The sequence below is a fragment of the Myotis brandtii genome, unplaced genomic scaffold (genome assembly GCF_000412655.1).
Source record: "Myotis brandtii unplaced genomic scaffold, ASM41265v1 scaffold724, whole genome shotgun sequence".
In the NCBI taxonomy this organism is placed as follows: domain Eukaryota; kingdom Metazoa; phylum Chordata; class Mammalia; order Chiroptera; family Vespertilionidae; genus Myotis; species Myotis brandtii.
Genome location: NW_005370857.1, coordinates 759,915 through 785,356, shown reverse-complemented (window position 1 = coordinate 785,356; position 25,442 = coordinate 759,915). Strand labels below are relative to the sequence as shown.

The 25,442-nt window shown below is 38.9% G+C and overlaps 1 protein-coding gene across 3 annotated transcripts in view; it reads right to left on the bottom strand.

The window, feature by feature from the left end:
- Positions 1-21,327: 21,327 nt before the first annotated feature.
- Positions 21,328-25,442, bottom strand: part of PTN (pleiotrophin) — a 101,053-nt gene continuing 96,938 nt past the window's right edge. For 2 of the 3 annotated variants that reach the window (XM_005882492.2, XM_005882494.2), the window contains exon 5: positions 21,328-22,087. In XM_005882492.2, the coding sequence (XP_005882554.2) occupies positions 22,032-22,087 (56 nt within the window). In that variant the 3' untranslated portion in view covers positions 21,328-22,031. The remainder of the gene's footprint in view (positions 22,088-25,442) is intronic. The other variant, XM_005882493.2, reaches the window with a different exon arrangement.

The window sequence follows — 25,442 nt, the reverse complement described above, 5'->3', positions numbered from 1 at the left end:
CTGGAATTTTCCAAGGAGCAAATATCTGTGAGCTTGAGGGCCTTTCTTTCTTTCACTTTTTAAATAATGCAAGTACGTTTGTTTGATAAAAATTTAATAAAATGAAACAAACTACCTGAGTTTTTATTTTTAAAAATATGCTTGTTTAAAAATATCCGAGAAGGTACATGCAGTATCACTTTGAAGAATGTAAGGATGGTTGACTTTCATTTTCTTCTTTTCGTTTGTATCATCTAACTTTTTTTATGAGGATCTTATTTCTGGAAAAGGGAAACATGGATCTTTTTAATGGATGATATGGTGCATACACACTATGATATTTGCAGTGTTTTGGGATATTACATGATTTTTCACCCCATTTTTCCAACTCGCACACATCCTGGTCCTTTCATTAACTTCACAATGACATGAGCTCACATTTTGTGTGTTGGGCTATTTTGAGACTCTCCTCACACTATATACAACGTTACAGTTTTTTTCAAACGGGAAGATGGACTATGTTTAAAATTTTTTTACTGTTAGGCTAAGTTCCTTAAAATTCCAAACAATTTGACATTTGGAAGACAGCACTTCAGATCTTCCTGATGACTGACATATACATATAGTGTCTTGAATATTCTTCTAAATTAATAACTCATCCGCCCATAATAACTTATTAAAAACCTCTATCTTCTTTAACAATGAAGATTTCCTAAAAGTTCCAGGTTGTGAAGCGTGAATTTTACTGATATTATGCTTTAAGCTTTCCCAGGTGAACCCTGGTTTCAGCTCTCAGACATTTGTCTAAGGCCCCAGATAACATTTTATGATTTCACTGATTTTGATCACATATTATCTCGTTATTTCAGTCTTTCATTTCTTTCTTTTGAAATAGTAATTGGTCTTCTCTGAACCTTCTCTTTAGTTCACATTTCTTAGGTACGCGAGCAGGCATCCTCCACGTTTTCTTCCAGGGGACACACTGGTAACTTGGGCATTGGAGTCTCCTCCCGGCAATGGGAACGTAAATCTCACTGCAGTTCCGTCAGGTTCCACATGATGGCGGCCTTGTCTCCACAAACCGGACTTCAGGTCCCTAAGTCCTCGAAGTGTATTGGCCTTGGTTACAAGCTCCTGTAATAAAGCAGCTAGCAAGTTGCCCTGTAGGTCAAATAGCTGAGGTGTGGGCTTGGGTTCCACAACCTGGGGCTGAGACACAGGGACTGTGCATAGTGTGACGCCTGCGGAGAGCGGTGGGAAGACCAAACAGTTTCAAATGCTTCTCTCATTTACACAACCTTGTTCGGGTTTTGAGTTTGATTTTTCTGTTGAATATTTCCCCAGCACATTTCCCATTTTGAAGATGGAAGAGGAAGATGCATAACGAAAGCTTAAATCACGCTACTGTCCAAATTGAGGTTTGCAGTAAGTGTAAAACACACACAAGATTTCAAAGTCCTAATACAAAAAAATAAAACAAAATGGTCATGTAAAATTATGTTTCTTTAACATGAAAGTGACCATAATTTGGAATTAGATTAAATTAATTTTACTTGTTACTTGCTACTTTAAAAATTTTTGCTGCTGCCCTAACCGGTTTGGCTCAGTGGATAGAGCGTCGGCCTGCAGACTAAAAGGGTCCCAGGTTCGATTCCTGTCAAGGGCATGTACCTTGGTTGCGGGCACATCCTCATCGATGTTTCTAACTCTCTATCCCTCTCCCTTCCTCTCTGTAAAAAATCAATAAAATATATTTTTAAAAAATTTTGCTGCTTAAACACAATAAGAAAAAGCTAATGATACTAACTAGACTAACATAATTTTGAGCAACTACTAGATGTCACGAATAGTGCTACTTTTCATATATTCTATCACAACAACTCTTTGAAAGAGGTAATATCTCTATTGTCACTATTTTGCTTGTAGGGAAATCTAGGTTCCCTGAGTTTAAGTTCAAAGTCACAAAAGAATGGAAGAAGCTGGCATATTAATCTAAATTGTCTAGTGGCACTATTCCCAAACAATTGAAGATAGTACAAAGGACATACTTTAACTTTTAAAAAAAGAGGGATGTCTTAATTATCTACAATGAAGCCTCTCACCAAGGCTCAGAACAAATGCTTTATTCATTACCTTGCGAAATAATTGAATTGGCTTCACAAAAAATGAAAACCAGAATTCATTGTTTGCATATATTTTGGTTTGCCTATTTTTCACGAACAAGTTCCTTCCAAAGTATATGAGTCATGGGAACAAAAAACCTCTTCACGATAAATAGGTATTCCACAACTTTAATCTAAAGATGAAGGTGTTGTCAACACAGTCTTCTCCATTTCCTCACCCTTCCCTTCCTGCACCTCTCTTCCTATATTAGTATCATTTTCTGCTCCAGGAGGGGACAACAAGGTGATTCAGGCTGGTCGGGGAACCCCAGAAAGAAAGGGGTAAAGGCATTCAGCACTGGATCCCATTTGGCAACCACTAAATAGGAGTCAACATGCCAGCAAGAGTTGGGTAGTCGCAATGGTAAGATTTAAATTCCTGAGCTCAAGTGACTGTGAGATCTAAGACTATGTGTGCACTTCATTGAATGGTCATCCGTTATTGCAGGGACAAGCCATGACATCATACTTATTCTTCTCACTCTGTTTTGTAAACTTGAATAAACAAAGCAAATGCAAGGGGCAAATGCACCTTGAGGAAATTACAGTTTTTATTTTACATATGAAGGGGGTGAGGGGTGGGGAGGTTCTTGGACTATCATGCTGAGTTTATATCTACTAGTTGACTTTTGTGCTAATATTGTTAGGTATTTTCACAATCATATGTCTACCCAACATCCCTAAATGGTGCACAGCCCCAGTTAGTCTAAACTAAGGGTTCTCAGGTAACAAAATTACATATACAACCACTAACTCTTGGCCCAAAGTCATACAGTTCTGATTCATTTTATTTTATTTTTATTTTTTGGTTTGGATACTTTTGGATACTTGCTTGTTTTTTGCTCTCTAGGAAATCACAATGTGTAGTTCAGTTCATCCATTTCTCCCCCATCCCCTCCCCTACCTCTGACAACCACCTGTGGTTCTCTGTATCTATGAGCTTGGTTTGTGGGTTTGTTTGTTCATTTGTTTGTTTTAACATCCATATGTAAGAGGTCATACGGGATTTGTATTTTTCTGTCTGATTTCTTTCACTTAGCATAATGAGTCCTTCGGCATCATCAAGGGCAGACTCTGGCTCCAGTTTGTTTGTATGGATTCTGGTTCCTTTCCGCAAGTTACACTTTCTCTGCTCTCCCTGCTTCATAAAGACTTCAAGCTCAACCCAGCATAGAATTGTCCGCAGATCCCACAAGTGGGTATGCTCTAAATCTCTTGTTCTGTATCACCCATTAGGATAGGTCCTCTGATAAAACCCTTCAAAAATTCGTACTGAAAGTGGGTCCAGAGAAACAGATCCCTAAGGAGGAGTTCCCTGAGTTGATTCTGTGTTATCTGTACTTGTTATTTTGTTGGTGGTGGTCTTCTGACTAGATTGAAAAGCAACCATGACCTTGTTCCCAGTGGTAAAGGAGACACTGATACTCCATGCCATGTGTCAACATAATAGTTACCGAAATTGTCACCTATAGGTGTCTGTAATGAAGTGCCTATAGAACATACAACTTTGAGAAATCAAGTGGTTGCTGCCATAGAACATGTGGAGAGAAATAAATGTAATGAGATTGGTTAGTTGGTTGTTTCTATGTTAGTTAGAGGACTTGTAGAAAGAAAATCCCCAGGTCAAGGTTCTAGTCAGGGATCAAAATAATTTTATTTTCTACTTTTTAAAAAATGTCTTATTTCCTGTAGTGTCAGGGCATAGAATTCTGTAAACTAAACTTAATGTTTAATCCTGAAAGTGAATTAATTATAATACAAATTAAATTCTTAATCTCCTATGGTCTCTTATGTTGAAGTTAGGCTATTAAGTGTGAAGGAGGGTTCTTTAAAAATTGGAATGGGGTTATTGAGCAGATTCTGATAAAGCCAGGGACCTTTTCTTATTTTCTGCCAAGTACCATTGACTTGTAAAAGCAGCCCTTTATGTCCAGCTAGGAGAGTTAGTCTCCCTTTTCCTGAAGACCCTGTAATGGCCTGCTCTGAGATAATTTCAGAATAATTTAATAATCTTATGAGTTCAGGGAACCACTAGTCCTCCTTAGGAACTGCCTCCAACACTTCTCATTGTTTCTAGTCCTGTAAACAAACTCAAGTATTAGCAGTTCCCAGAGTGTAAAGTACAAAGTGTAACCATTGAAGAGGTGTAACACCCAAAAGAAGAATTGCAAAAACCTGCCAATTTATATCAACAGAAATCTTGGAAACATAGGTAGTGGATTCTAATGAGTTTGATGAGGGAAGAAGGGATATACTGTTGGATTGGGTCCATTATATTGCTCGGTGAATTAAAATTAAGATGCAATTCTGTATTCAAAGCAGTGGCATAAAAGCTGGAATATGCCCTAATAGTTTGCTTGACCGACTTACAAGCCTAGACTCGAAAGCGATGTACACAGAATGAAGATAAAATGCTTGCTAAAGATTCATCAGAGAGGCTGTTAGGACTTTTCTCAGTACTGAGTATGTATAAGGATCGGATTTCTGTTCAGCACTGCCATGTGATGCTGTGAGATGATATAAGAGGTATCAAATATGTAGTTAACATTAGGCAGGAATTCATCTATAGCAGGTGGTATAGACTGCATGTTTGTGCCCTCCGAACCCTCCAAAATGTACATATTTTGAAACCCTTACCCCCAATGGATTGGGTCCATTATATTGCTCTTGGTGAATTAAGACGCAATTCTGTATTCAAAGCAGTGGCATAGGAAGCTGGAATATGCCCTAATAGTTTGCTTGACCGATTTAATGGATTGGGTCCATTATATTGCTCTTGGTGAATTAAGATGCAATTCTGTATTCAAAGCAGTGGCATAAAAGCTGGAATATGCCCTAATAGTTTGCTTGACCGACTTACAAGCCTAGACTCGAAAGCGATGTACACAGAATGAAGATAAAATGCTTGCTAAAGATTCATCAGAGAGGCTGTTAGGACTTTTCTCAGTACTGAGTATGTATAAGGATCGGATTTCTATTCAGCACTGCCATGTGATGCTGTGAGATGATATAAAAGGTATCAAATATGTAGTTACCATTAGGCAGGAATTCATCTATAGCAGGTGGTATAGACTGCATGTTTGTGCCCTCCGAACCCTCCAAAATGTACATATTTTGAAACCCTTACCCCCAATGGAATGGTAATAGGAGGTGGGGTCTTTGGCAGGTAATTTTGTTCAGATGAAGTCACGAGGGTGGAGCGTCCATGGTGAGATTAGTGTCCTCATGAGAAGAGAAAGAGACTAGAATCTGAACTCTCTCTCTCTCTCTTCCTCCGTCCCTCCCTCCCTCTCTGCCACTTGAGGATATAGCAAGAAAATGGCTCTCTGCAAACCAGAAAGAGTGCCCTTCACCAGACACTACATTCACAGTCACCTTGATCTTGGACTTCCTAGCCTCCAGAACTATAAGCAATAAATGTATGTTGTTCAAGCCACTTAGTTAATGCAATATGTCCAAGCTGACAATTACAAAAGCATAGGCCATGCTTTGCTCTTTGAGGCAGTCCAATGTGGGGTTCAGGAAGGGGGGCATGTGCGCACTTACACTCCTTTGACAGCATGTTGGAACATTTATTTAAATAAATAAGTTTGGGACAGCACAGTTCGATTTAAATCCCTAGATAGGAAACATATGTGAGAGATTTTTCCGGAAAACACAAAAGGCAAATTTACTTTGTTGTACATTCTATTTAATTAATCGAGATGTTAATAGAAAGACCACACCTTTTCTATATTTTCCACATGGCTGAGATATTTTATTCCTTAATAATACTGAGTGTGCTTAGTGTATGTTGGAGTATCACTAAACATGAGCCCATGATACAACAGGATGAAAGAAAGAAATCTCCCTTTCTACATGCTGCCCATCTCTCCCCTGTTAAATTTTCCTCCTTGAGTTGACCTTTTAGGTAGTCAGGACATGGTCAGACACTTTGATCACGACACAGTCTATACACACTTTTTAATGAGCCTTAGTGCAGCTCATATAAATACTACGAATGTCACTCCAGTCTTGAAGATTTTTCTTGATACATAAGAACTCTGCTCTCCCTACTTATTATCTTGACATCTCTCTTTTCTCTACTCTCATAAAATGTGAGACGAGGCTTCTTTCAGAAGGTTATTAAAGAGTGTTTTGCAGTCCACTGATTAAGAATGAGATTTCCTGGTAATTTAAGTTTGATGGGTTTTCTAATGGTTTTAATTCTATCCATCCCAATAGATATCAGAGTAAAGAAGTACATGTTACTGTGAATATATATAATATGACTCTGAAGCTGATATTTGAAATAATTTAATACAGAGCACTTTCTATTCTAGTAATTTTAATGACCCATGACAACCATAGAAATTCCAAAAACAGTTACATGAGACAGAATTATCACTTGGAAAAGGCAAGCTGCACACTGGAAATTATCCCATGGGGCAGCATTACATTGACTAGTATTTCATGGTACAAGAGCTGACCCTGACTGACTCAAAGATTGAATTATCATCATACTAATATTAGACACATATCCTGATCTCCATGTATTAATTTATAGTGATGAAAATGACTATATTTCAGGCTACAATACTCACTTTGACATGACATTGATTTTCTCTCTTTCTGTAGACCTAAGTGGGATACAGATAATTTTTTTCAGTGAGAACAATCCTGTTAAGTCAGTGGATGTGGTAGGTTTTTTGCTTAAGTTTCTCCCTCCCCTGAGATGTCCATAATGACACTGCAATATTGGTTACTGCAGCTCCCCTTTTCTATGCTGACCACCCCTTACCACCTCCAACCCCTCCCCCACTGTCTCCTTGTTCTGATCCACATACCTGTGTTTGATAATTCTGTCTGAGACATTAATCTTACACCACTCAATTCCTGGCTCTAATAGGCATTCTTTTTAGGTTGTCTTTGCATGTGAACTATTAAAAGCTGATTTCTTATTTCACTTTCAGATGGTAATTCACTTCTTTTTTTGTAATCCTTACCCAAGGATATGTTTTATTGATTTTAGAGAGAAGAAGGGAGAGAGAGAGAGAGAGAGAGAGAGAGAGAGAGAGAGAGAGAGAAACAATGATCGGTTGCCTCCCACAACCTACGTATGTGCCCTGGTAAATAAACCGGAACCTTTTTGTGTATGGGAGGATGCGTCAATCAACTGAGTTACCTGGCATCTCATGCCAGGGTGGTAATTCATTTCTTTTTAAAATATATTTTTAAATTGTTAGAGTCTGACTCTTTGTAGACAGATGAGATAAAAATATTTTTATATAATTGATTAGAAATTAAAATGTGGTGACAAGTCTGAAAATGGAAGCATGATTAGGAATTATGACATATGGTCATTAAAGAAGCCCAGTTCAAGGTAGATGCCAGAAAAAAAAAACATTTTAGTGCCCATCAGTAGATGAGTATTACACAATGGAATGCTATGCAGCTGTAAAAACGGAGGATGAGACAACCAAAATGGACCTGGAAATTATTATGCTAAGCAAAATAAGCCAGTAAGAAAAAGACAAATATCACATGATCTCACTTATGTGTGGCATCTAGTGAACAAAATAAACTGATGAACAAAATAGGTCCAGGAACATGGGAGCATAGAACAGAATGATAGAACTTATAGAAGAGGAGGATGGGGGAGCAGGAAGAGATTAACCAAAGGACTTATATGAATATATGCATAGTCCAGGACACAGACAATAGTGTGGTGAAGGCCTGGGGTGGAGTGGGAGCTGTGTTGAGGGGGGCAAATGAACAGTATCTGCAATATTCTCAACAGTGAAAAAAACACAACAACAACAAAAACATCTTTATGATTTTGGGGAACAATGTGACTTCCTTTTGAGCACCACACATTCATTACCAACACTAAAGACGGTAGATTGTAAGAAGTGAAAACCCATATTATAACAATTCTCCAACCCTCGTATTAATTTATAATAAGAATAATAATGACATCTCAGGCTGAAATAATCACTTTGACATGGAATTAATTTTCTCCCTTATCTATTTCTTCAGACTAAACTAATCCTATCCATCACATGGATAGTCACTGTGAGCGACTTAAACTCATGGATCACATGGGCCAGTAGAGCTTGAAGGGTGTGTAGCATCAGTATTTTAGAGAAGACAGATTCCTGATAAGTGAGAGAATCTCAGCCACAGAAAGTGGTTGTTAAATATAAAAACAGGCACTGGAAAGAAAACTCAAAAATACAATTGTTCATGCATGATTCCATTTAAGATTTGAATGGACTTTTAATTTTTCCTCAGATGTTCTTGAATCCTCTAGGAAGATTTAAATATCTCACAGAGATAACCCAATACAGCAGCTTGGGGCAAGTAATCTTCAATAGTCCCAAAATCAGTGACCTAAACTTATTATTATTATTTACGTATGTATGTGTATATTTAAGTATATATCTTTTTTTCTTTCTTTCTTTATTGCAATTTTACTATTTAAAGTCCTAGACACAAGAACTGGGGTATACTATATATTTTGAAAACTCTGGGATAGGTGTAATCAGCAATATAGAAAAAATCATTATAAAGTATCAATTGGTGTAAAGGTTATGAAAACTCCTGAAGCTTCCTTCCTTCCAGATTATAAAGTTTATTTTCCCCTTTATTTTATTTTATTTTATTATTTTTTGCCATCACCATTTAGCCCCTGTATACCCTCTTCCACTTCCACCCAACTCCCTCACCCCCAGAGTTACCACACTATTGTCCATGCCCGTGAGTTTTTTCTCTTTCTACTTTTTTTCTCAATCCCTTCACCACCTCCAACACCCTCATTTTTCCTTATTTTTAAACATTATTATTTTGAGTGGAAGAAACCATGAATCTCAGCTACTTTGCCTCTACCTTACAAAAAAACTACCATCTATAATAGGCAAAGATGCTTGAAAAATCAGTGTACTTTCTATATTTTTCCATAAGAATATATGGAAAAGTATAAAAATTCATCAAGTTTATATTTATTTCTTAAGAAAATTGAGAGTTCCACAACACCAAGCATTGACAGAAACAAGGAGCAATGGAAACGCACTCTCTGCCAGTGGGGTTGGAAATTTTGTTCAACGAATCTGCAAGAATCTGCTTGCTTCAGAATCCCAAGGGCCTGTCTTAAAATTCTCCTGGCATTTGCCATAGCTGCCCACCACATCTTCCCCCATGACTGACGTACATTATCTGCCAAGTCATAACGCCCAAGCTTCAGAGCTGCTTGTACCACAGCCTGGATCTGCCACTGAGCCCTTTCCTAACTAAGGTCCCACTCAGTGTTGACAGTTCTGTGTGACCTATTTGTATGGGCCAGAGCGGGGGTGGCTAGGTGTGAAATGTATTAACTCTATAACCAGAAGAAGCCCACCAGGCCCTGTGCTTCCTTTGTGTGCAGATGCGAGCTGCAGCCATTTGTCTTTTCCTTTAGAGTGGCAGATGTCCTGGAAATGTAGATGTCCCCTTGCCCTTGGACCCAAAAAACTTCACTGATGTGTCAGCCCCTGAATTTTCACAAGACTTATCTTCCACTCTCTGTAGCCTAAGAGTCTTACCAAGGTCTCCCACAGATGACCCACCTTTTGTTCATCCTCTAATTTGCATGGCATCATGGACATAATGGATTTGTCTGGTGTTCCGTAGGATGTCCACGTGGCTCAGATCTCTTCAGATTAGATGGTGACAGAGAACAGGAGCATTAATACAGACCCGAGGCAAAACGATAATGAATAGGGTCTGTTCCACAGCATCAAACTGTGTCTGGAGCTCTTTTCTCATTGGAGTCAAAACAAACACATGTGCCAAATCAATGGCTGCCTACAGTGTACCTGAGCTTTTCTCATTGGAGTCAAAACAAACACATGTGCCAAATGCCTACAGTGTACCTGAGGCATCATCAGTCTGCTCCAGCAATGATACCAGGTCTGGCACAGCAGCTTCTATTTGGTTAACTTACAGTCTACAGTAGTTCTTTGTTAGATTTAAGAGAGATTGGTTCAGGACCTATACACCTTGTATCCTTCAGGTTTATGATAGTGGCACTAATGCCTACTATCCACCTGAGGATGTGGTACTGTTATTGAATAACTATATTGGCTGGAGTAAGAGGGATGTTTCAGAGGTTTTCTATGATATCATTACTTGAAGCCAATGATCCAACGTGGGGGTTATTCTTGATAGCTTATTGCTAAGATATCAATACCAATGATCTATTCTGGGACTGGAAAAATTACCCCCGTGTGAGTCTTTAGATGGAGCAGCCCCACCGTGCACCATTTTGAATTGTTCCCTTAAGCCCCAACTTGAGCCAGTGGTGGGGGATGGGGAATAATGATGATCCACATCTCTGGGTATCAGTCTCAAGTTACTAGTAGACACTTTATCAATGTTTCTCAAATTATCTAGGCATTCCCTCTTCTCCAGTGTCGTCACCCATTTCAGTGCCCATATGTGCATTTGGGGAGGGACCAAAGGAATCATAGTATTTTCTTGCCACAGTGTTGCAAGTCTTCCCTTCTTGAGACCTGAACATCCTTCCAGTCATTGGGTTCTAAATATAAAAATTGGCTCGGATTTAGTAACTTAACAAGGAATCATAACTACTCTGAGGGCAAACACCCTCAGCCTCTTGCTCTTCTGTTCGTACCTTTTCCTGGTTGTAGATGCCCAGCACCACCCTTGTTGACAGCCTTGCCTTACCATTTAGTCTCTAACACAGGACTCCATTCATCATCTCCAAAACCCCTTGAAGGTAAAGTCAAATTGGCTTAACCGCAGACCTTGCTGGTTATTAAGATAACTAGTAGCCCTGCACACGAATCCATGCAGGAGTAGCTCCCTGCTGCTGGCCTCAGCTTGCCACCCCACCCACCACTGCTAGTAGCACTTCTAACTCACTGCCCCGCCTTCCTGTAGCTCCCCACCCACTGCCCTGCCCTCCTGTAGCTCTCCGCCCACTGCCCTGCCCTCCTGTAGCTCCCCACCCACTTCCCTGCCCTCCTGTAGCTCCCCACCCACTGCCCTGCCCTCCTGTAGCTCTCTGCCACTTGTAGATTGGTCCTGGCTAATTTGCATATTCCTTTATTATTATATTACACTAGAGGCCCGGTGCATGGCATGCATGCACTGGGGGGGTGGGGGGCAGGTCCCTCAGCCTGGCCTATGCCCTCTTGCAGTCTGGGACCCCTCAGGGGATGTCTGCCTGCCGTCTTAGGCCCACTCCCTGCAAAGTCCTTAGTGCTGCCTCGGAGGTGAGAGAGGCTCCTGCCACCACTACTGCGTTTGTCAGCCGTCCGCCCAGCTTCTGGCTGAGCGGCGTTCCCCCTGTGGGAGCGTACTGACCACCAGGGGGCAGCTCCTGTGTTGAGCATCTGCCCCCCGGGGTCAGTGCATGTCATAGCGACCAGTCATTCCACCTTATGGTCGATTTGCATATTAGGGTTTTATTATATAGGATTACAGCCTCTTGGCCCCCGACCTTTAAGCACTCACATGGTGGTTACACAAATGCAAGGAAACTAGCATTTCAAAGAAAAGAAAGAGCAGAAGCAAAGGCCCTGGGAGAAAAGAAAGCCTGTGTTTGCAGCTTGGAGTCCACTAAGGAGTGCAATTGACATAGATCTGTCACAACCTTCTAGTCTCACCTATGCTTGTAACTGCCATTGGATTAGGGTTCTTAACTAATGAGTACCTAAAGTGAATTTGGGGGTCCATGACTTAAATAGGCAAAAAAATAATGTTTATTTTCACTCATCTCTAACTGAACCAAAATTTTCTTCCATTGCAAATGTGGGCAACCACAAATATTAGCAGTATTTGTGACTTGGTCATGAATAGAAATCACGGATAGTCTTATCATATGACAATTGTTGCCAATATGTACAAGTATCATTTATATGTAACACTACTTGCAGTAGTTATTAAACTTCACTCCAGATCTTGTTTTTTTAATGTATAAATAGGAAAGCAAAATATTTCCATATCAAACTTTTATTTTCTTAGTATGACAACTATATTTCAATGCAAGTTGGATAATTTATAATTCAATATGATTTATTTTAAGCATTTAAAAACAATATTCTGGGTCCATAAACTTCTCTGAACTGCCAAAGGAAGTTATGGAACAAGCAATGTTAAGAACCCCCACATTTAGAATTAGCACTTGGTTTTAGCTTCCCTCACCCTTTTCTCTATCAGATTAGTTCTTCAACAGTCTCCAGGTGAACAGCTCCTTGTAGTCACTCTCTGTAGGGTTTTTTACATAATGGGCATCGAGGACAGTTCCTGTCCTCCTCTGTGTGGGTAAGATAAAGAATTTTCACATCCCCTTCCCCTGTTTTCTTTACTCTCCTTTTTTCCCATTTCCATTGCATTTCAATGAACTCAGCACAAATCTGGAGATGAAGGGGATAACTTCAAGCGGAGAAGAAGGTTCAGAAGTGCTTACTTAAATCTGGAAGCAGAGATCTCCACACATGGAGGGGAACTGCCAGAGCAAGGAAAGGAAAGGAAGGTAATGGGAAGGAGACAAAACTGCAGGGGGTAGGAGGAAAGGCCAGCCCACCAGACAGAACCCTGCACTCAACATCTGGAAGATGTAAGTGTAGGCCATAGATTCTCCAGAGCCTAGCATCAGGGAAGTCCAGAAAAAGGTGAAAATATTTGCTGAAATGTAGCCCTGGAAACGTGGCAGCAGGTAATCTAACAGGAGGCAAAATATGGATATACACCCTGAGCTGGAGATTTGATTTACATCAGACAGGTCTGTCCTGCTGTGGTAAGAGATTCAGAGCACAACTACGCCTGGATGGTGATGGTGTGATGGGGAGAGGAATTGAAAATAAATAACAGAGCCCAGTCTTATGAGGGCTAGAATACTGGGATGACTATAAGGAAGTTAATTAAGGACAGGGTCGAAAAGGGTAGTAAGTTGGAGGCTTTGTCTCAGGTGTAAGATATGATCCAGATTACATCTGATCCTGAGAGAAGATTGTGAGCCTGAGAGAAGATTGGTTTGATGCCGAATCAAATGATCTTAAATAATTAGGAGAGGATGGTTTACAAAGCCAATAGTCAAGGCGACCTTATTTATGCTAATGACAATGGAGGGCTATGTGGGTGGACAACCAGAAAGTTTCTGACAAATGGTCAGCTCCAGATCTGCTTCACCCTTTGAGCAACACCTACTCCATATGACATTAGGCTCCCAAAGAGTGAAGTAAAATGTATCATTAAGTCAGCTAAGGGAAATACTCAAGAGAGAAAATGACTGGGTGGCCAGAGGCAAAATGTATGACAGATCCAAATGGCCTTCATTATTTCTCAGTTGGAAAATTCTAGTAACTTCCTAAATTGTCTCCCCATGTTAAGTGCTTCATTATTCAAATATATTTTATAAACCACTTCCAGGTGACGGATTAGAATTCTTCAAGTGTAAACACTGTTACTCACATCAGTCTTCTACCAAACAATACCAACAACTCTTTGTTGCCTAACAAGTGATTGCCCTTTCTTTGCATTCAAATTTTTGTAGGATATGGTCCCAACCCATGTCAATGCTTATTTCCTAGTGTTCCTTATTTATACTAGCTTAATATTAAACATAATTACTTCAAATATTTATTACTTTATTACTTCATTGTTCATATTTCCTTTGTATTTCTGACAAGTGTGCCCTTTTTTAAGACCTGAGCTACTTCATTTATGTGCCATTCTGGTAGGCTGCCAATTTGGACCATGGTCCCAACCCATGTCAATGCTTATTTCCTAGTGTTCCTTATTTATACTAGCTTAATATTAAACATAATTACTTCAAATATTTATTATTTTATTACTTCATTGTTCATATTTCCTTTGTATTTCTGACAAGTGTGCCCTTTTTTAAGACCTGAGCTACTTCATTTATGTGCCATTCTGGTAGGCTGCCAATTTGAAACCATGGACTCTTGACAACAGGGATGCCAGGTGGCCCGTGTTAGGCTAATTCGAGTCCCTTTCCTATAAAGATGTCCCAGGAATGCAAGACCACAGAGAGACCAAATGTGATCAGAACTGAGTCACGTGAGGAACTCTTGCAATGCTCAATATTCAGAGTGTTTTTGTCTGATATCTTTCTTTTTTTAAAAAAAAATACTTTTATTGTTCAGAAAGGAAGAGAGAGAGAGACACATCAATGAGGAGAGAGACTCATTAATGGGCTGCCTCCTACATGCCCCCTACTGGGAATTGACACGCAATGGAACCATGACCTCCTGGTTCATAGGTCGATGGTCAACCACTGAGCCACAGCAGCTGGGCCTAATATCTTTTATGTTCCTCTGAGCCTCTATTCTCCCCAGGCTCTTCTGCTCAATTATTTGAACTACTGACTATCTTTTCAAGACATTATTTTGCACATGTCGACATGCAGTTCAATTTAAGAACATACTTTCTATTGCTTGCAACCAAAGAACACTAAATGGTGCAGAAATGAGCATAAATGCATAGGGAGGGCTGTTGGGGGAGAGTAAGGCATAGATCCCCAAAGATTATAAAGTAAATGAAATTAGTTATCTAGCTAAAATGGCATAATAATCGATGAAACTGGCATAAATATTTAAGTAAGGAAATTAAGCATTTAGGATATACAGTGGAGAGTTGATAAATAAGGTCATTGAATGGGCTCCCTGGGACACTGAGGGTGAAACTTTTAGAAATGGATGGTTTGGCAATTGACCTGGATAAATTAATCTGAGGTCCTTATGAGGTCAGATTTTTAAATTTTCACTTTGAGGCATGGACTAGACTCCAGAGTCTTCTTGTCACCATGCCCCAAACATCTCTTTTTACTAGTTGTCATAGTAAAGGACCAAGAGTGATCAAATTCAAGGATAGATAATTCAGCTTGTTGAATTAAATCAGGGCCATTAAAAACTTTACCACGTCTTACATAAAACTCAAAAAAATGAAATAAAATAAGATAGATGGGCCGTTCAGTAGCTATATTAGTAAGGGTTTGAAGAACCTGAAGGAATGTGAACCACCAAAGCTCTTGCCAACTTTTCTACTTTGCCTCTCTTTGTGGAGGAAGCAGTGTCTCTCACAGAAGAAATAAAATGACTCTTCCAGCACCCAAACTTCAGTGGTGCTGACCTCATTTCCCATTACTCTGATGATCTTTTATTCCTTTTCCCTTTGATTACTTCATCTATAGGCTCCCTACTATTCTTGGAATTTTCTAGAAACCCCCATCTCAGAGTTTTCGCTCTCACTGCCTTTACTGCTCTCTCTGCCAGTAATAATCTCTACCTAATAACCTCATGAGTTGCTTCAGTCAGGCTTTTGCTGACTTGAATGTCAGCCTCACCAGGAGGCCTTTTCTAATCACTATATTTAAAATGGCAACATTTGCCCAACATTATGCCTCTCTCTTCACTGTTTTATTTTTCTCTATTGAACTTACCACCATCTAATATATATTTTACCTTTTGTATACTTTGTTCCTAAATATGGCCCCCAATGAACCATACCTCCTAAGATTTACTCCCTACTATAGTCCCCTCCTGGGGAATCTGGACAGGGCCTGTGGCTCATTTTAACCATTAGGATGTGGCAGAAACTATGCTGGACCAGTTCCTGGCCTAAGCTTTAGGAAGGGTTGGCAGCTTCCAGCTTTGTACTTTGGAGAGTTCTGTGTTGCCATATGAAAGGTGGGTTACTTTGTTGGGATAGACTTGTAGAGAGAGACAGTGCCAAGTAGAAAGAGTGAGGCCTTGAGACTACATGGAGAAATTAAGAAGCCCACTTGAGTCCAATTTTTCAGATACATCCACTGTGAAGTCAGACATGTGAGTGAGCTGTGTTGGACATCCTAGACCAGTGGTTCTCAACCTTCCTAATGCCGTGACCCTTTAATACAGTTCCTCATGTTGTGGTGACCCCCAACCATAAAATTATTTTCATTGCTACTTTATAACTGTAATTTTGCTACTGTTATGAATCGTAATGTAAATATCTGATATGCAGGATGTATTTTCATTGTTACAAATTGAACATAATTAAAGCATAGTGATTAATCACAAAAACAATATGTAATTATATATGTGTTTTCCGATGGTCTTAGGCGACCCGTGTGAAAGGGTCGTTCGACCCCCAAAGGGGTTGCGACCCACAGATTGAGAACCGCTGTCCTAGACCATCAAGCTGATACCACATGGAGCAAAAGAGGAGTCCAGCCAACCCACCATGGGAGTCATGAAATAATAAAATAAGTGTTGTTTTAGGTCAGCAGGTGGTTTGTTATGCAGCGATATTTAATCAAAACATCATTCATTGTGTTCATTGTCTGTGTCCCCAGCAGGTGTTAAAATTCCATGAAAACAGTGTTGTTCTATTTGTTTGTTTGTTTTTGTCCATTTTGTTCTTTGCTACATCCCTAGCACTTGATAAACATGTTGAATGTAGTGCATAAATCAGTTAATGAATTTAAACTAGTCATGGCCTCTGTGGCAAAATGTATAATCAGAATTTGGAACAGGAAATATGCCCAAAGGGATTTTCAGGAATTAATTAATCTACATAATTAACATAGAATCATATTTGTTCAAACAGACTTTAGACTTCATAGGAGAATAGAATCATATTTTGGATATAGTAAAATTTATTGATAAGGATGCATTCATCAGAAAGTCAGAACTCAATTTTCCAGCACAAGTTAAGTTTCCTACTTTAATTAATACAAACCTAAACCAAATGCTGCCCAAAGAAAATTGCCTTAGATGGCCAGATATCTTTGAGCTTGATATAGAGGGAAGGAATACAGAGATTTCGAAAATGCTTGATTAGAGCAATTATCCACATCGTGCTTACTATTCTCCTGGCCAGATCCCAGAATAGATCTCAGATATCTCTCCTTTCATCCTTGTTACAAGACAGTAGATTGGTGAATCTCTAAATAAAGTAGTACAAATTTTAATTATTAATTATAACTACCTTAAAAGCATACAACTTTTGGACTTATCTCTTAGAGAACTGAGATATTAATGCAGTTCTCTAAGAAACTCATCAAGTATGATACTTGAAGACTTTTTTTGTCCTGTGTTTGATGAATCTGATCATCAAAGACAGAGAGGAAAAAAAATCATTCTCTAATTAGTTTATTTTAGGTAACATTTGTATCTCTATTAAGAATAAGTGAGCCCTAACTGGTTTGGCTCAGTGGATAGAGTGTCGGCCTGTGGACTGAAAGGTCCCAGGTTCGATTCCTGTCAAGGGCATGTACCTTGGTTTCGAGTGCATCCCAGTAGCGGGTGTGCAGGAGGCAGCTGATCTCTCTCATTGATGTTTCTAACTCTCTGTCCTTCTCCCTTCCTCTCTTTAAAAAATCAATAAAATATATTTTTAAAAAAAGAATAAGTTGAGTATATGGATACAATCACTATATCTGTGTAGTCTCTAAGGCCTGCCTCCCTTGCCAGAGTTTATGTATATGATGTCAGGATTTTCCATGCTTTCAATCTTTAATGTAGAGTCCGCAGCTGCCATGCACAGAAGAAAATATGTGGCAACAATCTAGATATATAACCACCTTAGTTAACCCCAGGAGTAACTTAATACAGTAGTTGTAATGTATATTTACATAAGAAATACATCAAACAATGTTCTGCCTGTTAAGGTTTGTCCTTTTTAAAAAAAAAAAAACACACAAAAAAAACAAAAACCACTTTACAAAAATTAGATATTGAGAGCTAATTGTTCTTTTTCTTTTTAAATTAAAACACACACAAACACCTGTAAGTCTGCATTCCTTGGTGTTGAGATGCTATTGAATGTTATTTTACATGAGACACAAACAGGATTGAGCATTTTACTCTACTAACAGTTCCTTGCTTGAAAAAGTGAAAGATTGGGAAGAACAGAAAAAGTAGAGGAGGGGCACATTTCTAAGACTGATATGATTTTCTCTGATTAAAATGGTCCACATCTTTTAATCAAACAATGTTCTGCCTGTTAAGGTTTGTCCTTTTTTAAAAAAAAACAAACAAAAAAACAAAAACCACTTTACAAAAATTAGATATTGAGAGCTAATTGTTCTTTATTTTTCTTTTTAAATTGAAACACACACAAACACCTGTAAGTCTGCATTTCTTGGTGTTGAGATGCTATCGAATGTTATTTTACATGAGACACAAACAGGATTGAGCATTTTACTCTACTTTCAGTGCCTTGCTTGAAAAAGTGAGATTGGGAAAAACAGAAAAAGTAGAGGAGGGGCACATTTCTAAGATTGATATGATTTTCTCTGATTAAAATGGTCCACATCTTCTAGGGAATTAGAGTCCACCTAAGTTTGAGGTAGGCAGTACTTACGGGATGCTCAGTGTAACAGTATGCCCCTTCCAAGACTCTGTATCTTCTTAGAAAAGTAAGAATCTTTAATTTGAGTTTATATGAGAAGTGTTGGAAAATTATTTCCCTACACCCTCGCCTTCTGCTTGACTCTACTGTTGAAAGAAAGTGTAAGGATTAAAACTAATGAAATTAAAAGCAAGCCAGGAAAGATGAAAGGAGATTGAACCTTTGATATCCCACTTCCAAGGATGTCTACCTTATTATTTTGGGAGAAGGTTAGTGAGAAGAAAGACCTTTGCTTGACTCCATTAGGAAATCCCATAACTAAAGGTTGATAAAGTTCTGATTTTAATGTTCGGGAAGTACTTTAAAATAATACAGTTTGTGAAAGTGGTATTTTATACTACCCCAGTCAGTGCCTCTTATAGCATATTTACCTCTGTTTTTCATTTAAAGAAGTTATAAAACAATTAAAGACTTTCAGAACTATGAAACCAAGGGTTACATATTATGGGAAGAAATGTGTATATCTTATTCCTAAAGAAATGATCTATCTTCTCAATTTGAAAAGAATTGTAGCCTTTCGTTCCTTAAATAAGACTCCTTGTGGTCAAGAACGAACAACTGAAATGATTTAACTTCTTAATTAAATAACTTAATTATTAAACTCAATAATTTAATTAAATTCTCACCCATACAATTTAATAGAACTTTACTTAGTAAAATATTCAGAGTATTAAGTTCTGTTTAGAGTTCCTCTCTTAGAGTTAACAAGATGTTAAGATGTCATCCAGGAATATATGACGTAAAAAATGTCCTTCCCCCTATATCCTCCTCTTGATAACATCTGTATATAATGAGTGTGACAGCATCCATGCACTCAGGCTAAGTCAGAAAGTCTACCAGAGTATAATGCGGTGGACTCAGTCACTGAGCTAAACAAGGACACCTTCTGGTCACTGAAAGATTGTTTTACTAGGGTTTGGGCCAGGCTGTTTTATGCCCTCCTAATTATTGGAAGGAAAGCTTCTCTCACTCTAGGGCTATTGAAGAAAACAAGTTGACTATTTTACATTTCCCTTTCCTTCCTCAAGGCTTAATGAACTTTAGGGTAAAGTTCATAAAACTCAGAACATTTTGGAAGCAAGCATTTGCTGGGGAACTTTAGGAAATGCTCGATAATGGTCTTTTCCCATTGTGGGGCTCAATGATTTTTGAAGCCTGTCCTTCTGTATTTGCGTTTCAATACATTAGGGTGATTTAGCAAGATGTTTAAAGCTGGGGCTGGAGTAGAATAATTTTCCAGACTTAGAGGAAGTCTAATTTCATACCCTATGTGGTGGAGATTAGCACTCCAACCCTTGCTTTAACAGAGAATCAGGGAGTTATTACTATATGATTTGTTAGGATTCATGGTCCACACAGCGAAGAACCCCTGGCTTCCCGCCCTGCCCTGTGAATGAGGAGGGACGCCTGGATTATTTATAGGACTGTTTCCCTTGGGAGGTTTTGTTCCAGTTCACCTGAGCTCATTCCTGATTCATGGGCTGCTATTTTAGCTAAATGCTGATGGAGAAGCAACATTAGGTGAGAGGCTAAGGAAATTTGCTGCAGACTCTTCCGTCATCCCTATCCTATGGGATGTAGCTGTCAAAAATTCCACTGAAGACAATGCCTTTCTTTCGCCTCCTCCATCCATCCTCCCAAGTGCTTTTATCCTATTAAAAGTCTGCTTGTGAAAGGACTGCATTCACTATTCATGTTGCCATTTGCACTTTACAAGGTACTCTGCTTTCATTAAGCACCAGTCCATAAAATGGTCAGTGTATGTGGCCAGAAGCCCACCCCGTTTTCCACTCCCGACTGACAGCTGGCTTGGACTTAGTTGGGTGACATGGACCTCCTCAATATTCCTCTCTCAAGTGGAGTCTTTGACTAGATGGCAAAAATAATTTAGCTTTGAAAATACCTTGGCTACATCCTCAGACCAGTTTGTAATTATTTCATGGCTAGCCCAAGGTAAGTTGAAACCATCAATTTTGAAATGGACTTAGTTATCTGAGTAGATAGGTGTTGTTTGTTAATTGCATCTTGTCACTTTAAAATTAGAGGTGGTTCTTTCAGGAAAAATGCTTTGAAGCTAATCCCGGCTGATTTCTGAGACTATTTCTCTGAATAATAGAAACATAGACTTGTTTACTTAGAGATTGTTGCTTAAAGCCTGGCTGGAGTGGCTCAATTGGTTGGGGATCATCCTATGCACCAAAGGTTGCTGGTGTGATTCCCAGTCAGGGTATATGCCTAGGTTGTGGGTTCGGTCCCAGTTGGGGTGCATTCGGAAGGCAACTGATTGATATCCCACTCTCCCTTCCTCTCTCTAAGCATGTCCTCCCATGAGGATAACAAACAAACAAACCTGTTGCTTAGAGCCCAGCAGATAAGGCGAGTCATAAAGAGAATGTTTGACACTCATATGGTAGATACTAGAATAGGAATTCTTCATTTCTAGAAACCAAGTTCGAAGTACCATTTTGCATGGTATTACTTCGACTCTGATTTGGGCTGCGCAAGCCCAGATTTGTTCAATAGAAGAAGCATTTTCCTAACTACTGAACTACTAGACTGCTAGACTACTTTGGGACTTTTGTACCACCAGTCTAACCCAGTATATACTGATAGAAAGTAAAAATGTAGACATGTAGACATATAGGTATGTCTACCCACTATAACATTTGTGTCCAAGAGTGATTTAATTAGTTTGTATGATAAACTCTCACCACTAACAGGCTGACTGGGGGAGTGTAGATGACAATGTAGGCGGGTTACAATATCAAATCATTGCACACAAAACACCTTTTTTTTTAGCATCACTTTGATTTATTTTCCTAGTCTTTTATTTTCCTCAGATGGAAAAATAGTTTCATCAAGAAAACAAGTGCTTCTGCCCAAGAGAAAGAATTTCATGTTTTAATGCTTTTCTTAAAAAAAACTTCAACATTGAACTAGTTGCATGCTCTGCCCCCTAACCCTAGTTTACTGACTAAAATTTTTTTTTAAATCCATTGGCAGAAAACAAGGTCTTTTCCTCAAATAGGATGATTGTATTTTATTGCTGCCTTGTTTAGTATATATTTTTCTCATTTTGGAAAAAAAAAGTCTAGGTGAAAAAATTACGTAACAAGAGAAGTAGTTTACATGGTCATAACATTTAAATTGCTGCCAAAAGGAAAAAAAATGTAAAAAACAAACAAACGAGATTTTAAATGGAAAATATCACATAACTTCAAAAAAACTTACCTCGATTTTCTATCATTTACCATGTACTATAAGTAAACTTTCTAAATAGGATTACAGTCCTTTATTATAAGCCCCTAGTGGTACTATGGTATACATTTAAAAAATGCTACTACAAAAATGTTCTTTTCTTTTTGTCTCTGCCTATTGTGTACTTAAGCTATAGATAATTTTCGAATAAAAAGCCTACGGTAGGTATAAATGCAATAGTTAACTGATCCTGTTTGCTGATGTCCTGTTCATGTTCCACGAAGGTGGCCTCTCTTAGTCCAGCATCTTCTCCTGTTTCTTGCCTTCCTTTTTCTTCTTCTTAGATTCTGCTGCAATTAAAAATAAAAAGAGAAAGAAAAGCATCACATTAATAAGCTATGGGGAAAGGCCACTCTTCTGATAACTGGCCAGGAATGAAATGATTAAATGGGTAGACAAGGCATGTGTGTGTGTGCTTTTGCCAGGAGAATGTCTATGAGAATAGGCAGTAGTAATACAGGCCAGTTCCATGTGAACACTTATAAATGCCTGTGATCTTATTGGTTGCTTCCATTTAATATACACAATACTGTCTCTGGGTCCTAATTAAGAAATAGAAACACATCAGTCATCTCTGAAAGGAGCCAGGTCACTGCTCAGTGGGGCACTATCGAGAGCTTTGTTTAGCCCCCACTTCCCACGTTCCCTTCCCATGAGACTGCTGATGAGCATATTTTCTGATGAGCAATTTGAAAGTTCTGATTTGCCCTCTGCTTCTATATTTGACCAGTTATTCATATACGAAGGACCAGCTTTGAACCACATGGAGTTTTGACCTTGTAAGGACTCCTACTCTTGAGTGAAGCAAATGGAATGTACCAACCTGAGCCAAACCAGGTAAATAAAATTGTGAGGATTTAAATCGAAAGACTCTATTCCTTTTCATTCAATCACCCTGTCATCTCCCCTTTCATAAGCATAGGAGACTGCAATATAGAATAGGACATGCCAGCTTTGGCTCCAAAGATGAGAATGGTCAGAATCACTGGGCTGGCCAGTGAAAGGACATTGCTAAGTGCCTCTAAGGGCATTCCCCCATTTGGTCCACAGTAGTGGCAGAAACGTATGGGTTAGGTATAGGCTCTGGAGCCGGATGGTTGGAATTTAAATCCTGGCCCATCCCTAAGTTATAAGACTCTGGAAAATGAACTCATGTATTTGTGTCTCAGATTCCTCACTTGTGAACTGGCATATGTATAGTATAGTACCGCTTCATAGGGTTAATATCCAAATGAAATGAGTTGTATAAAATCCATTGAAAATAAAACATGGCACAAATAGCATGTATTCAGTAAAGGCTAGCAGTTTACCATTAATGTGATAATAGACTGAGAACAAGAGGTCATTTCTCTGTATAGTTAATATTCGTCATCATCACCGGGATATATTGGCTGAGCAGGTCATGAATGTGCTAAGCCACAAAGGAACACTGGGACAAAGGCAGCGGCCAGCAGGGATCAGGGCACTGTTCATTGGATTAGAGAACCTGTGTCCAGGAGGGCCCTAAGGCTTGTGATGACAGGGAACATGATGCCAACGACAGATGTACAAATCCCAGTTTATACTTAAACAGAGCTTGAACCTTTTTCGTTCATTCATATCCTCACCACCTCTTCAGATGAGTTCTAAGTTCATCATGAACTAGGCAAAGTAGTGTTTCTGCACAAAGTACCTGTCCTAAGATTCCTTCCCTCAAGTTTTAGGGGTACACCATATACAATTGGGTCAAGGGTTGCTCAAATCCTGCTAAATTGCTGCTCATGAGCATTCATTTTGTTCATGCCTATCCTCAGCTTTCCCCTTCCTATATCAAAGAGACTTAAAATTGTCACTATCTCAATGTTTGTCATTTAAATATCTCCTTCTCTTGATCCATGAAAGGTGAGAAGATGAGAACTTCCTAGTTCAAAGATACCAGAAGGTCAAAGGTTTTCTGTTTAATGTCTGAACAGTTAATAATTCCCAGTCTCTAACTGATCTTTTAAGCAACAGCTTGCATGGTATCCTCAGGGAAGAATCTAGAATGTTCACCAGGATATAACTCTGATTTCCCTTGTCTCAATTTCTCCAAATTTTTCCCTGGGCAAGAGTGAATGTTTGTAGCAGTGATTTGCATATTTGGTTAGCATAGCCCTATTTCATACATAAATCTGAATAAATGCCATCCTGATGAGATTTTGAATACATTCATTTAATAAGATTTGAACTTACTCTGGATTGGACACTATTTTTTTTGTTTTGTTTTGTTAATCCTCACCCAAGGACGTTTTTCCATTGATTTTTAGAGAGTGGAAAGAAGGGAGAGGGAGAGAGAAAGAAACATTGATGTTAGAGAGACACATCGATCTGTTGCCTCCTGCCCTTGACTGGGAATCGAATTGGAGACCCTTCAGTGTGTGGGCTGACACTCCACCAGGGAGCCACACAGGCCAGGGCTGGACACTCTTTGATAGCTAACGTAGGTTGTTCATTTCAGGGAACACTTTGGGAATGGGACTCGTTCCTCAGTTCTCTTAGGTAAAGGAAGGGCAATTAGGTAAGTGCCTTAACTGAAAAGCAAACCTGCAACCTTTTGGTGTATGGAATGATGCTCCAACCACCTGAGCCACCAAGCCAGGGCTAGAAACAGGTTATTTTAAGATATGTTTGAAAGTGTTCAGAAAGTCCTAAGACTTTTCTAAAGAGAAACTTCTAGAATGGATTCTTGCTTCCTATATTGCTATAAATCCTAGCACCTGGAGTGCCATCCCTACCATATCCTATGTTGAAAACTCAAAATTTAGCCCAGACGATTATCTCAATACATAGTAACTATAGTAAATAGAAGGGGTAGTGAGAAGGTGGCACAGGAGTCATGCTACATAAACTATTTTTGCTCTGAATACAAAATAAAATCCTGATGGACACTGAAGTAGTATGTGGCACCGTGGCCCTTTGTTCAGTAAGGCAATGAGGAAACAATTCCATTAGGATCGTACTGAGAACCAAACCTTCACCCAGGGAATTGCTTTTAATCGATGTCTACCATTTACCAGCTCTGGGATGTTGGCAGATCAATCATTCTGCATCTGTTTCCTAAAACCTGGGGATAATAAAACTTAGTATGGCCTCCTCAGCGGGCCATCAGGAGCATCATGTGAGATTATGACTTATAAGATCCCAGTTTATTACTGCTAGGAAACCATTGACTTAGCAAACACACACTCTATCCACTATCTATCCAGTGCTATTCTAGATGCTGGGATATAATGGCAAATAAAACTAAATTCTGCTCCCACAGAGCTTTCATGACAAGTAATGTTTTCAGGATTGCTCTGTATGAGCGTCTTTTAACATTGTGAAGTGCTCTCTGAGTATATAGTTATATTAAAGATCAAGGTATTTGGCAGCTATTTGAGTAGCTTCAATCTTGCTGCTAGTTTACTCTGAACTAAAAATACAGGTGATGTAAAAGAATATCACAGGTAGAATGAATTACTATAGAGAAAAACCGTATCTATAATAGAATTAACCTGAAAGGAAGAGTTATTTAATTCTTCTTTAAAACATAACTATTTTCGTTTTAAAAGTAATATAGGCTTGTTTAGAAAAATTTAAAAACATACATGTTCACAAATTACTCAAAGTTTCATAACACAGAGATTA